The sequence below is a fragment of the Maylandia zebra genome, linkage group LG23 (assembly GCF_041146795.1).
Source record: "Maylandia zebra isolate NMK-2024a linkage group LG23, Mzebra_GT3a, whole genome shotgun sequence".
In the NCBI taxonomy this organism is placed as follows: Eukaryota; Metazoa; Chordata; class Actinopteri; order Cichliformes; family Cichlidae; genus Maylandia; species Maylandia zebra.
This window is the reverse complement of record NC_135188.1, coordinates 22919822-22935303: the sequence shown is the minus strand read 5'-3', so window position 1 is coordinate 22935303 and position 15482 is coordinate 22919822. Positions and strand designations below refer to the sequence as shown.

At 40.4% G+C, this 15482-nt stretch overlaps 1 protein-coding gene across 4 annotated transcripts in view; it reads left to right on the top strand.

The window, feature by feature from the left end:
- Positions 1-15482, top strand: part of stk11ip (serine/threonine kinase 11 interacting protein) — a 44396-nt gene that overhangs the window by 13479 nt on the left and 15435 nt on the right. For all 4 annotated transcript variants that reach the window (XR_013095688.1, XM_076880459.1, XM_076880458.1 and 1 more), the window contains exons 12-21: positions 919-1089; positions 1179-1260; positions 1504-2007; positions 2161-2378; positions 2482-2592; positions 3942-4182; positions 6839-6996; positions 7093-7345; positions 10950-11059; positions 11992-12089. Coding sequence is in view for 3 of the 4 variants with exons in the window: in XM_076880459.1 (XP_076736574.1) it covers positions 919-1089; positions 1179-1260; positions 1504-2007; positions 2161-2378; positions 2482-2592; positions 3942-4182; positions 6839-6996; positions 7093-7345; positions 10950-11059; positions 11992-12089 (1946 nt within the window). In the remaining variant the exon portion in view is untranslated. The remainder of the gene's footprint in view (positions 1-918; positions 1090-1178; positions 1261-1503; positions 2008-2160; positions 2379-2481; positions 2593-3941; positions 4183-6838; positions 6997-7092; positions 7346-10949; positions 11060-11991; positions 12090-15482) is intronic.

The following is a 15482-nucleotide window of genomic DNA, read 5'->3' as shown; positions in this document are numbered from 1 at the left end:
TTACTCTCGCGCTGCTCCGTGTGGCAAATCGAGCGCACCTCTCTGCATTTCGAACACGCGTCACAACACTGAGAGCAGCGGTCCCCAACCTTTTTTGCGCCACGGACCGGTTTATTCCCGACAATATTTTCATGGACCGGCCTTTAAGGTGTCGCGGATAAATACAACAAAATAAAACTAGTACCGGTACCGAAAAAAAGAGAATTTATTCATAACACACGTGAAAAGACCCAGGAAAACAGAGTAAACAATAAAAACAATAACAAAATAACGTTGAAAGCCGATTTAAAAACCCTGAAAACTATACATTTCACACCTGAGCCTCTACTCTCGCGGCCCGCTACCGGTCCGAGGCCCGGGGGTTGGGGACCCGGGGGTTGGGGACCGCTGATTAAGAGGTCCCCCAACTCTAAGCAGAAGTTATTTGGAGAGGAGAGTGACTGCCATTGGTTGAAAAGAGAGGTAAAAAAAACTTCAGTGGTGTGGAAACATTATGGGTTCGCGGAGTCAGACGTGGATCAAGTAGACATAGTGTGTAAACTTTGCTACAGTGTCGTAGCTGCACCACAGAGCAACACTGCAAAGTTCACTAAACATAGATGTTTACATTTTTCATTTATTTTTTATATTGCAAAGATTTGCACTGTTATCAGTATTTGCACACTATTTTATATTATTTTTTGACAATCTTTAAAGCCATCATTCAATACATTGTTATTGTTAAATAAATATCGTCAAATAATCGAGATCTCAATTTCAGTGAAAATAATCGTGATTATCATTTTTGCCATAATCGAGCAGCCCTACTTTGTAGCAAGGTATAATCTACATTTATTTGCACTGTATTTGGAAAAGAAAATGTGGAATTAATACTTAAAATCATTTGTGGTAGTAAAGTTGGAGTACTCTTCTCTGCAGGTTCTGCCAAAACCAGGGCCGCTGATGGTCCAGGTGCAGACTTTGCCTTCAGGTTACACCATGCCTGCAGAACGCAGTTACCAGGAAGCATCTAGTGGGATGGGGGAGCTGAGTGACAGCCTGTCCGTCGGCGAAGCGGTTGTCTCAAACCTTCGCAGAAGGAAAAATAGGGTGGGAGTGATGCTCTTTTGGGTGTTGATATGCTTTTTTTTAGTGCTTTTCTCTGATATTTAATGAAAAATTGTCAATTTTTGTTTCAGAGTAAGGTGAAAGTGCGGAGGGCCAGTATATCCGAACCCAGTGATACTGATTATGAGTCCAGACCCTTGTCCTCCACACAGGGTTTGTTGTCAAAACATGTTTGCTGTCTAAAGTTTCAACATAAAGGCAAAAATTATGATTTACCTTGTACTGTAGTAATGGAGTATGCTCTTGTTAAATATTGCTAAAGTATCAAATAACCTTATCATATGCTCAACTAAGAAAAGTCATGCAAAGTCCAAGACTAAAAGTATAGAGGTGGATACGAGCATGAATGTTTGTTTTTTTTTTGTTTTTTTTTTTCTGTTCTTTTTCCTCTTCTAGGCATCGTCCTTCAGCACCAGCAGGAGATTGAACGCATGTCCAGCTTCAGGGAACAACTCGGAGAAGACTGGCTAAGATATGAACACCATCTAGATGGAGCTTCACCCTTAACGCTCACCACCACTGTTAACCAGCAAACCTCCTGCTCTCAAACCCTCTCCAACGGCCTCACCACCACCATCGCTACTACCACTACATCTATCCCACAGCAGCAGCCATTGCCGCCGTCTTCCCACAAGGTCCCGGAAGTCCTCCCACCACCTATTCTTTCCTCTGAACCCAGAAATGAGGCCTCTGATGTGGATGCAGACCTGGAAATGGAGTCCACCTTGCAAGGTGGTCAGACCCCTCAGCTGACAGAGTCCACCTTGGATAACAGCATGTTAGATGGGCTGGTGATGAGCCAGGGAGTAGTGAGTTCACCTCAGCCAAGTCCAGAGAGCCACAGGTCTGCTAGAGCAGCAAGTGGCGAGACCAATCATGAAGAAGAAGAGGATTTAGGAGGTAGGGAGGTTGAAAATTGAGAAACATTTTAAACAGTATCTAACTCAATATGTGCTCGACTTAACAAAATGCAGTTATTCTGAAGGATAATCAGCACAAATCTCCTCCAGTTATGATCTGCTTTCTCTGACTACTACTTTTCTTTTCTCTTAGTGGACCTTTGTCACCCTCTGCTTGTTGGTGTCTTATCTGACAAAGAGGAGGGGCTTGGTGAAGGTCAGTGGCAGAGGAAGGGAAGAAGGGAGGTGTTCTTGTGCATCAAAAAGGGCTTAGTGCTTGAGATGGACATGCAGTGTGGCCAGGAGAGATGCCGTCTGGAGCTGGATAGCCTGGCTAAGGTGGAAACAACTGAGGCTGCGTGGACCCGAGGGGTATGAAAGGAGATTCTTCATCTTCATCTCTAACATCTTTACGTCTATAAAGGAAAATATAATGTTTTTATCAACTTGATAAATGACTTTGACTATCTTTCAGGATTTAGAAAATCAGTTTCCAGCTGTAGAACTTTACTTTGACTACATCAGCAAGGACAAACGAAGGAGACGCTACGTCCTGTTAGATGATGACCCTCAGCAAGCACTGCAGGTTAGCTGAAAAACTCTCACACATTTAAATTCATGCACACAAACTTCTGTTGCCAGGAGTGGTTGTTTGTGCTGTCAATTTTCCCACACATCAATGCGGATGACGTGCAAGGTGCGTACAATGAAGCAGTGTACGTAAATAAGAACACCCACCCACTGACTTCTTGGGACATGCTGTAGTTGTCTGGGCATGTTCACAGGCTGTCCTCTGCTCAGTCCATGTTACCTTTGTGTACCTGACGACAATCAACAGCAGTACAATCTAAAACCTGTGTCAGATGAAATGTTAAAAGCAGAAAGCTGTTCAGTTAATATGTAATGTATGTTTAAATACACACATAACTGAATTACGTGTAAAACCAAACGAGCACCTTGAGGTTCTACTTAAGGAAAGAACTAAGAATGACTGCTAGTTTCAGAAATTTGTCAAACGTAGTAGTTTATGGAAACCCATTCTAATATTTTCTCGAGTTCTCCTATCCTGTTAAGACAGGGGTGTCAAACTCAAATACACAGTGGGCCAAAACTCAAAACTGGAACAAAGTCGCGGGCTAACGTTAATATTTATTGAAATATATTTATTCCTCCAGATATAAGAATAAATCTTTTCTAATGGACTCAAAAACGTTTTGCTGAAAAACTGAATATGGAACAAGCAAAGCTTAATACTAAACAATATATATATTAGCTGTATAATACCAGTAGGCCAGCTCTGATAGTAATTTGGTGTGGCTTCGCGGGCCAAATGTAATTAGGCTGCGGGCCAGAGTTTGACGCCTATGTGTTAAGACATTTTATATAAATACTTCAGTTTTTAGCTTGCAGTCGCCTGTCAGAGAGAAAAGCAAAGAGAATGCTTGTATAGCTCATGGGCTGCAGGCAGAAATGTATTATTACCACCTTTCTCTCCTCCAGAATTATTTCTTATTTTTTATTTTGCTGATCAGGTTCTGACTGACATATTGTCTAATAATAAGGTGCAGCCTGTTGTGGAGCACCGCACAAACTTAAGATGTAGCTCTCCATGACAGTCCCAGTTTCTCATGCGGCCTCGTGGGAAAATTGCCTGCCCATGTTTGATATGAGAATCCTCTATTGTAACAGTATATCTGTGACATAAAATAACACAAAGCATTATAGGTACCCTTTAATTTTCTATATAATTTTTTTGTGTAGTTACAGGAAAAAGTTAATATTGTCTGGAATGTGTGGAGAATGCTTGTATATCTCTGAACTGCTGTAAAAAATGTATTATTACCACCTTTGACTCCTGCAGAACTGTTTAGTGAGCAGAAATGTCTTGGTTTTCCTGCTTGTTAACAAACATTTTTTTTTTTTTTTGCTGACCAGGCTCTGATTGACATACTGTCTAATGTGGTGGAGGAAAACCAACGCCGGGTTTCTGAGCTCTGTCACAGCTGCATTCGCCTGCAGTGCCTTCGCTGCAGGTCAGAATTCATTCTTCAGGGAGGGGACGATGAAGAGGAAGCCGGTGAACGAACAACAAAGAGGAGAGGAGCTGTGATGCTATCAGAAGGTGTGCAGGAACAGGACGGGGAGGAGCTGATAGAGGCACAGTGGGCCAGCAAAGGTGAGAGTGAGTTCCTGCAGCGTTCATCGTCAACAGTTGATAAACAGACACAGGAAGAGGCACTCAGTAAAGTGAGTGTTATATGTATATAACACTCCAGGCAGATAAAATCAATATTATTCTTTCTTTAAGTATTTTTGCATGTTTTCTCTTTAAATTGGCATCCATAAAGTTAAAATGTGCAGAGGAAAAAATGTACAAACAGCAAAAAGAGTTTAAGAAAAACCTTTTGATCTGTTTGCACTAGCCAGATGTTTGGAGCTGTTTTGAAATGGGGAAAAATGCACTTAAGGCAACAAAATGCACTTTTGTTAAAAAAATACAACAAAAAAAAATAGAAAACTGCCAAACCAAGGTGATATCTGGCTTTAGTTTATAGCTGAATCTGTCATCGTCACATGTGAGAGGAGCCCACACACACATGTGCACAGACATGCACACTACAACACTCATTCTGATTCATCCATGAAACTGAGTCATCCCTGATGAATCATGGTCACTCTCACGAACTAAACTATCCTTAAATAGCCAAGTACTAGATGTTTCTAGATGAGGAGATTTTATTTATAAAGCACCTTTTGTATACAAAGAGAGATTAAATGTCTTGCACAGAGAAATAAATCGTTCCAATTCACATATGTTTTTTCTTAGACTCTCCTAGAGTAGCTTTGCATGATTAACAAAATAACCCTTAGTTCTCTTTGAGCCCTAAGCTTTCTTTTTTTAGCCAGTGCTTTTCAAACTGTGGGTCAAGCAATAGTGGTGGGATACATAGCTACAGCACGTCGTCGGTGGAAGACCAGGGTCAAAATACACAATAAATTGAATGATAAAAATAAACGGTGAAGAGTTTGCTGCTGCTGTCTTGCTAACCTCAGGTTATTAAAGTTCAGCTGGGCTGGTTCTTTATTATTAATGAAAATGGGTGGTGAGTAAATTATAGGTTTACTTATTTTCACAGGCAAACAGGCACAAAGCACTGTGAACAAAAAGATGCCATTTTGGTCATAATGGCCAATAAAAAGATATAATAAAGGGCAGTTTAAACTAAAATGAGCAGTTTAAACATAAATAAATGATAATAATTCAATAATCCGGTGGTGGGTGTGAAGCTTTACTTTTTGGACTCTGATCTAGGGGATGGCCAAAATGTCTCAGAATCACTGCTTTAAGCCAACTTTCATATACATTTCTATACCCTGCAAACAGAAGGTCTGTGAGTCAGGAGGAAACTAAGCCAAAAATGTCCACCATTTTTATCTTGTTTATCAAGATAAAAATGGTGAATAATGCAGTAAGATAATGAATAATGCTATAATAGTAAGAGGCAGATTTTTTTAATGATTAATATATGTGGGTCTGCAGGTTTTGTGCTACCATAAAAACCAAAGCAGAAATGACACAAGGTCACACATTGCGAGTACCAAATTCATTTGATTTCAGAGTACTTGCCAACTATCAGTTTCCCATGATTTCACAAGACAAAATGTTAGTTTTAGACAGCCTCTCTCGAAGCGTCAAACACGTTATCTCGTGGATTCCATAGCCAAGAGTTCCCACTTCAGCAGGATGCAGATAATAGTCATCATTCCAGCAGCCTCCTACCCGCAATCCAACCAAACCTGACATTAAGACCTGCACGGGCTTGTACAGACTGTGTTCAACAAATGTTTGGAGAGTTTTTTTTGGAACCATACACCTTTTGTTAGTGTGCTTAGTCTGTGGTTCTGCTGACATTTTGGGCAACAAAAGATTTTTTCACGTTGCACGTGTCTGGACGTAGACAGTTGTTTGCCTGTGGGTTACAGAATACACTCCTTGTAGATAAAATATAATCTCCTTTGACCTGAAACATATCCATGCATGTTTTCTGTCACTCTCCTCTGTTGTTTTCAGATTTCTTTTAAACATCCTGTTATTCTTGAGTACAAAACCTAAGTTCAAACAGGTTTATTATACAACCCTTGTCTTTTTGTATCTTGACATGAAAAATATGTAACAACATATCTTGATTAAAAAACAATACATCTTGATTTCCATACAGTTGTTACAGTAACTTTGTTAAACTGGACCTATTTCTATCTCTTGGATATTACAAGAGAAGCTCTGCATGAGTCACAGGTTAGAAAAGTCGTATCTTTTACCGCGTCTTGGTGTAGCTACTCCATTCATCTACTGAATGAAGAAAGGCCTTTTAGTTCCTTTCTCTTCAAGGCCACCCTCCCATTAAGCCTACTCTTTTTCTCAAATTTGCTGCCCCTCGCAAACAGAAGGTTTGAACAGCAGGTTGCCGGGGCTTCTTTAGCCTGTTTTGGAGAGCCTCACCAATAAGCTTATATAGAGGTACAGCCTGTTGTGGAGGGCCTCACCAGTAATCTTTAAAAGAAGTACAGCCTATTGTGGAGGGGTACACCAAGAAATGTAAGAATAGGTGTGGCCTGTTTTGGAGGCCCACACCATTAATCTTATAAAGATGTGCCGCTATCTGCAACAGTCCCAGTTTCTCATGATCCAGATATACTGACCTCATTATTTGAATATTTTTTTAGCAACGTTTAATATGAGATTGCATCATTGTAATAGTGTTTTTATGACATAAAATAAGGAAAAACCTTACAGGTCCCCTTTACTATATACTTTTTGTGTGTATTTACAGGAAAAAGTCAGATTTGTCCAGAATGTGGCAGTGACCATGTTGTCCAAGTGGCTGTTCAAACGTCTCCCTACAGCAGTACACCCATCCAGCGTTCATTCAGGACCGACAGTGACGATGACCATCGGGACATAACTGTGAGCATGCAAAGTGCTAATAAGGTATTTCCCATATGTTAAATTATTCACTGTCTTTTGCCATGTCTCCTGCGGTAATTGATTTTCAGAATTGTTAATGTTTTCTTTGTTCTACATCAGGATGATTACACAGATGCTAGTAGCAGCAGCAGTCCCATCCCAGAAGCTGTTACCGCAGCAGAAGAGTCCATGTTTGTCACTGCCCAAGGAAGCTCTTTCTTCATTGGAGATAGTCCAAGTCAGATCAGTCACCTTTCCTGCAACTCAGTGTGCCAAAGTAGAGAGGACCTAGCAGGCAGCTACCACTACACCACTACTGGTGCTACACCACCTCAAGTGCAAGCACAGCCTGCAGAAAGGTCCACCCCTAATGGTGAGTCTGCCCTTTGAAGACAATGCAAGTAATGAGGGTCCAGGTTCATACATTAAATCCGCGTCTATGTCGTTTGAGCTGTTCAGCCAGTAGATTTCAACCCAGGACAGGACTTACTGTGACAGAAAGACAATACTAACCTGACATTTAACTACATACACAAAATGGAAATACACTAAGGTCTTAAAATAGGAATTTTAACAAAACATTTAGAACAAATAAAATAAATTCAATACAACAATTCAGACTACTAATGAAAGTTGCATGTAAGTAGTAGGTTTTCACTTGAATAGGGTTCAGCAGATTGCATCACCACTAATCTTTTTTAACCATATGGATTTAAATTTAGGAACCAGTTCATGTGTTTTTCTCTTCAGATCAAACTGTCTTAGCCTCCCTTCCTCCTCCTCACTTTCAAACATCATATAAACACAAAAATAACTAAAGCATAAAATTAAATGTTCAGGCCTTTGTTTTCTCTTTGTTTTTTGTTTTCTTTGGCTCATGGCACAATATTTGGATACATGTTACACTGTGACATTTGTATATGCTCACATGTTATTGTTTATTACAGTACCCTAACTACTGGTTTCGGTGTGTACTGTACTTCACAATGGCCATTTGAATTGTGTGGTCTGTAATGGGATGATTAAAGGGAATCATTTATTACACCCACATACAGGTAAAAAAAAAAAAGACAGATTGAGTGACAGAATCACTTTAGGACCACACATGTGGCACACTAATTAAAGTGGCCTTGTGGATTTTGCTGTGTGGGGAAGGTAAGAGGAGCTGAGAATGAGATATAATCAGATACTACAACGAGACGTTCCCTATAGCCTGACATTCACAGTCATCTAGACCTCCAAAGCGAAGCTGATTGGATAAATTATCTGTCAACAGGGTATCCTGGAAGATTAAATAAGCAATTGGTGTTGTTGTTGTTTTTATGATTAGTTCATTGGGTGCATAGATAAAACTATAGTCATAAAATGTATATATAATGAATTCACATATGTTGTTTTTTTTAAAGATATTCATGGACTTTGAGATGTATTCTTTATTTCTTTATTGTATCACAAACTCATGTGATTTAGGATTTTATAAATGTCTGTTATTTATGTCGGGGGAGGGGGGGGCTTTTAGACAGTCTGTGTTTGTGGATGAACAACTTCATTAACTTTGTACTTACTAATATTTAAATGTTTGCTATCACCTGGCCATGGACTACGACCAGGTGGTGGTTTATTGAGAGTCACACCCAAATGTGGAAAGGCTGAGGGTGGCCACAGGCTAAAAGGCTTCTCCGTTTCCTCTTACAAGCTTTCCTCTTATAATATTTGTAAATGTGAATGCCGAAGTTCTTATTAATACTTTGGATTTAAGTGGTTTAGCACCCATTAGACTGTTTAATCATTTTGAATTGAGCATGCTGTTGTTTCTTTTGTCTAGCTGTTAGCTTGTTACCTTTATTACGATAAAGGGCGATTGTGGCTCTAGAGTTCGTCTTGTAATCGGTAGGTTGCCGGTTCGAGCCCCGGCTCCGACAGTCTCGGTCGTTGTGTCCTTGGGCAAGACACTTCACCCGTTACCTACTGGTGGTGGTCAGAGGGCCCAGTGGCGCCAGTGTCCGGCAGCCTCGCCTCTGTCAGTGCGCCCCAGCTGTGGCTACAATGTAGCTTGCCATCACCAGTGTGTGAATGTGTGTGTGAATGGGTGGATGACTGAATGTAGTGTAAAGCGCTTTGGGGTCCATAGGGAAAGCGCTATACAAATACAGGACGTTTACCGTTTACTTTTTGGAGCAACTCTGCAGTGACAAAAGGCAGGAAGACAGAATAACTGTTGTACCCTCGACTGAACTGTTTCCTTATTCTCTTTTTTCTTTTCGTTTTTCTTTTGTTGTGGCAGCGGGCACAATGCACAGCAGATGTTACACTGTGGCTTTTGTATACACTGCTATGAAAAAGTATTTGTCCCCTTCCTTATTTAGCAATTTTTTGGATATTTGTCATGTTTCCAATCATTAAACAAGTTTTAATTCTTGACAAAGATTACCCAAGTAAATAAAAAACCTTAAACTTAGAATTTATTTGATCTGAAACATATAAGCGTCACATGCAAAAAACTAAGAAATCAAAAAGGGGGCAAAGGCTTTTTCACAGCACTGTATCTTAGGCTTGTAGAGCATTTTATAGTCACTATTCCAACACTCTGTTGTCGTAAAAGAGAAATGAAGAGCTTGGTAATGAAAGCATCACTTCACCTCAAATGTCAACTCTTCTTATCAGTTAACTGCAGGCACAGTGCACATCTTTGGACGGATAAGCGAGCGCTTGTCATAAAGAGTAGTGGTTGAACTCTTTTGAGTCATGCTTTAAACCTTTCGGCTGTTAGCCGGTAGTATAGTTTTAAAAACAATACAGCTAAACATGCACCTTTTAACCGCACCCAAGTGAAATTCTGACATGCATACCCAACATACACATACATACATTTTTACATCTAAAATAACGTTGTTGGCAGCACTGTTTATTGAAGAACAAGCCAAACAGCAGTAAAATATAAGTGGAGTTTTATTGCTTCAAACTCAAATTCTGCACTTCGCGTGGTCATTGTAAAACACATCAGCAGTGGCATGTGGTTTAAACTGTTTACATCGGCTTTACTGCCTTTGCTAAAGACAGATGTAAGTCCTAATTGAAAGTGAGCGCAGACTGAGAAATATTTATGAATATTGTGTGGCACAGAAATCCTCTGAGCTGCTCTGTATCTCTGTGACAGCATCTGACTCCCCCCCCCACATCTGGCTGCCATTTTTAGATGAACCACATGGTAAATGTGCAACAAGACAGATTGGAGTCATTGCTGGAAGTGATGGGAGAGGAATGAAAGCCTCAGAGAGGGAAGGCCGAGTCGTAATGATAGCTTTCTGTATCTTTTTTCCTCTGTGTTTTTTCCAATTGTGAGATTGCAGTTGCAGAGCCATGTAATCTATCCTTCTGAAATGGCAGTTTTGTTCTGGAGAACTCATCCCAAAACACTGACGCACATTGAATATGGGGTTTGTTTGGGGGGTTTTTTAGCGACACAGTGCATCCATTGTTCCAGAGCACCTCTTCAACCGGTCTCTAAAGACTCGTCAACCTGTGCGTATGCTTGTGTGTGCATGCACCTCTCCCCATTTAAAAGCAGTTATCTGAAAGTTCAAAGGCTGTTTTAATCAGATCTCTGTTTGCACTCTTCTCAAATCAAAGGCCTCAGCTTTGGTCTCTGCAGATCCGTGCCCTGTTGTTTTTGATCAGCTACAACCATCCATCACAGTTCTAATAACTTCTGTTGCTGTTCTTTGGTGGATTTATTGCTCTTAAATGCCTTTCTGCATGAGGGCTGTTGGCCAGCGCTGCAGTCTGCTACAGTAAACTCTGAATATGGTTTCATAAAAACCAAGAAATACTGTATGCAAGGCTTCCCAGTGTTTCCAGGAAGCTACGCTATAACGATATTAATGTAGAATCATCTGAAAGCATAAATACAAAGCTGATTTTAGTTACTTTGTAACTTATCATGACTTAGTTTTTTTTTTCTCATAAATATTTTTTAGATGATTTGGATCTTCTGTCTGAGGATTACGAGGTGGTGGACCATCGGCTCAAGCTTTTCCTGGATGTAGAAGTCTTTGAGGAAGAAGAAGAACTTCATTCTTTCCTTAAGGTTTGTGAGCCTCACACAGAGCTTAGAGCTTAAAAACCAAAGAAAAAAATGTATTATTGTATGGTTTCATAATTCACAGTAAAGAGAAGATTGAGAAAATATGTTTTCAGGGTCTTTAAATCTTTACTGGCATTAGTGTAATTCAGGAAACACTATTGTTTCCAGACTCTATGTTAAAGCACAAGTTTGCCGGCAATGGCAGCCTATGACTGATCGCTCAATTTTGGCAGTGCAGCGTTTTTATATGTCGGTGTTATTGTTTCTTTTGTGACTGTGGTTTTAAAGGAAAAAAACAACAAAAAACTTTAGATTATCTCCCCAGTGGGGTGAAAAAAATTCCAACTTAATAGCTGGTGACAACTTTAAGACCTATTACCCTTCATCTGCGGTTTCATCTCAGTCAGCCAAGACGAACTCTGACAGTAAATCTCCCAGGATCCCATTGAAGCCCCACTCTTCTTCTTCTTCTTTTTCTTCTTCCTCTTCTTTGGCTCCTTTGTGTAGCTTGTGCACTGCTGTCGTCATTAAATGTTGTTTGAGACTTCTTCGAATCACCAGGCTGTTGCTTGTCTCTATGAGACACTTGTACAAAGAGCAAAAAGGACCAAGCAGCTGGAAACAGGAAGTCACACACCATTCATCTTGGTTATGTTTATTTACCCAGTGACAGGGGCTGCTCCATTTTTCACTTGTTCTCTTACTTCTTGCGTTATATTGGAGGAAATGATACAAGAAAACTTACAGAGCTTGGTTTCATCTGATAATGTGGTTGTTTAATAGTTTATTGTTGACTTTATGGTGCTCATTACAATGTTGTAAAAGAGTTTATCAGCACAGGAGAGCCTCTCTGTTCTTCTGCTAAGACAGTCAGTGTTTTCCAGCTTTTTGTCATTTACCCCCTTCTGTTTGCTTGTTTTTCTCTGGACTTTCAGATGTCAGCTGTCAAATTTGGAGAACCTGGGGAGGTTCCCTCGCTGCTGGTTGTCTCAAATCGACGTATTTATTTCCTGGAAATGACATCAGATTTGCAGTAAGTAGAGCAATTTTGTTCACACAAAGCTGATTAAGCCAGTCTTTCCCAAGTAAATCTCTGTGTTTCCCAGCATAATGGAGTTTTGTAGCATCCTTTACCCACATGTGTTTCACTTCAGCCAGTAGTGATTAGTTTGGTAGCGGTGAAGAGGGGACGAACTGTAGTGACAGAATTGGGGACAAGAGTTTCTAAAGCTCCAGATAAATCACAAAGTTTTTGTTCAAACAAAAAACAACACTACAGAGAAGGCAAACATGAATGACCGTCAGTGCCGTCTTGGAACCCATCAACTACTCTGCTTCTGATGCAAAAAGCATCTTAAAAAGCTAACAAAACATTAAATCATCATCAGATGATTGGCAATCATTTCAAGATTGTATTTCAGTAACTGTAGTCTTACCTTTCCTTCTGCAACCGAAGCTTGCTCCAGTATGATTGGTCAGTAGAGTCAGATCATAAACCAATTTTAATATAAGATAAGATAAGATAAGATAACCTTTATTAGTCCCACACGTGGGAAATTTGTTTTGTCACAGCAGGAAGTGGACAGTGCAAAAGTTATGAGGCAAAAATTAGAATACAATAAGAATAAATACAGTACACAACTGTACAGAATAGAATAAAATAAAATACTATATACAGTAGAATAAAATAAAATAAATATACAATAAGATAAAAATAGAATACAAATACAAATACTATATACAACTGAGTAAAAATACAACGATGACAGAAAGGATTATTGCACTTAGTATTATTGCATATGTATGGATGTGTGTGCTTGATCAGTTAAAGTCTTTATTATGGAGTCTGACAGCAGTGGGGAGGAAAGACCTGCGAAATCTCTCCGTCCCACACCGTGGGTGCCGCAGTCTCCCACTGAAGGAGCTGCTCAGTGCTGTCACAGTCTGCTGCATGGGGTGGGAGATGTTGTCCATCAGGGATGACAGCTTAGCCGCCGTTCTCCTGTCACTCACCACCTCCACTGGGTCCAGAGGGCATCCTAGAACAGAGCTGGCCCTTCGGATCACCCTGTTCAGTCTCTTCCTGTCCCCAGCAGAGATGCTGCCGCCCCAGCAGACCACGCCATAAAAGATAGCAGAAGCCACAACAGAGTCATAGAATTTCTTCAGGAGTGGGCCCTCCACTCCAAACGACCTGAGTCTCCGCAGCAGGTACAGCCTGCTCTGCCCTTTCCTGTAGAGGGCGTCTGAGTTATGAGTCCAGTCCAGTCTATTGTTCAGATGAACACCAAGGTACCTGTAGCTGTCCACAGCCTCAATGTCCATACCTTGGATGTTCAGTGGTTGCAGTGGAGAATGCTTGTGCCTGCGGAAGTCTACCACCAGTTCCTTGGTTTTACTGGCGTTGATCTGGAGGTAGTTCAGCTGGCACCAGTCCACAAAGTCTTATGGTCTTATTTATATAATATAAATATAACTTGAGTAAATACAAAATGCTCTTTGTAAATGATGATTTCATTTAAGGGAAAAAAACTATTTAGACCTGGGGGGGAATCAAGAGTTTGCGATAACTGGCACGTCACTGTGGGGGAATTTTGGCCCTCTCTTCTTTGCAGAATTGTTTCAATTCAGCCACATTGGACATGCTGTTTAAGGTCAATGCCAAAGCATCTTAAGTTCAGGATTTGAATCCAAACTTTGATTAGGCCACCCTAAAATCCTCATTTTGGGATTTTTAAAAAAAATTTTTTGAGTCATTCAGAGGTGCTTCAGGAACTGAACTGATAGTCATCCTCTTTCAGGATTTTCCTTACTTGAGCAAAGCAGCCCCAGACCGTCACACTACCACCACCATGTTTGACTGGACTGTTGCTATGATGTCCATTTTACGAAATGCTGTTAGTTTTATGTCAGATGTAACGGGACTCAGACCTTCCAAAAAGTGCAGCTTTTGTCTCATGAGTCCACAGGATATTTTCCAAAAGTCTTGGGAATCATCAAGATGTTTTTGGTAAATGTGAGACGTTGTCTTTGTGACCTTTTTGGTCAGCAGTGGTTTTCTCCTTGAACTCTCCCATGGATGCCATTTTTACCCAGTATTTGTCTTATCGTTGAATCATGAACTCTGACCTTAACAAGTGAGGCCTGCAGTTCTTTAGATGTTGTTCTGGTTCTTTGGTGACCTCCTGGATGAGTCGTTGATGTGCTGTTGGGGGTTGGTGACTCCTGGTACGGTTCACGCCTGTTCCAAGTTTTCTCCTTTTGTGTATAATGGTTCTCACTGGAGTCTCAAAGCCTTGTAAATGGCTTTGTAAAAACTGAAAGATGTCAGTAACTTTGTTTCTCAGCTCTTTCTTTAGATTGTGGCATCACGTGTTGGTTCTGAAATCATTTCACCTACTTCGCTTGACAGACAGGCTCTATTTAAGTGATTTATTGATTCAACAGGTCTGTCAGTAATCGGACCTGAGATTGGGGAGTGAAACTGAACTCAGCTTTCTGAAAATGTGGTGAATCCCACTTTATTCATGATTTTACAATGCAAGGCAATTGCTTGTAACACAGAGCGAGGTAGGTTTGGATAACTCTTTTCCTTTAATGAATGAAACTGTCAGTTACCAACTGCATTTAGTACTTATTTGGATTATTGTTGTCTAATATTATAATTTGCTTGGTAAGCAGCAAAAAATCAGGACGGGGCAAGTACATTTTCAAGACACTGTATGATGCATATTTGTTTGCTTTCTTACATTTATTGTATCTTGTTTGAACTGTGATGGCAATACTATGAGTTTTGCAGTTTTATTTTAGTACTTTATGTAGACCTTAATGACAAAAACGATCTCAGCACTTTTTCTAGCTTTGTGGTATCTCCAGTGCCTCGGTGATTGATTTACGTTGAATCAAGTGTGAAGACTTTCCCCAAGAGCAGGGGTATGCCGACCATAAAACCGAAACAGATAAAAAGATGATTAAATCAAAGCCACTTAAGGACAAGTTTAAGCAGCGTCCTCAAAGCTGACTTTTCCATGCAACCACGTGGCAGATAACAATTATGTCTTGTGATGGTGGTGAAAAACTCAGCACCCTCTGATTAGGATCTGGTTAATATTGCACAACCTGCCGAGCAGAATAACCTGTTTCTAGGTCACATCTTGAAAACACATTGATCTCAAAGCGTCTGCAGTCCCTCTGCAGTCCCTGGGCTCTTTTCTGTTTTTCTCCCCTCTGTGAGAAATTTGTTGGCCATAATAGGTCGACTTCCCTCACACATCAGCTTTTCCTCTGATGCTCTTCCAAGGTGACGTCAAAAGTTGCTATGTACTGCATGTTGCAGGTGCTGAATTCTCTTGTTCTTGGCACTGTCTCGGAAACCAGACTGTTAATATGGATTTGACCCGGTGTCCTAATCCCTGAAAAATGAGGC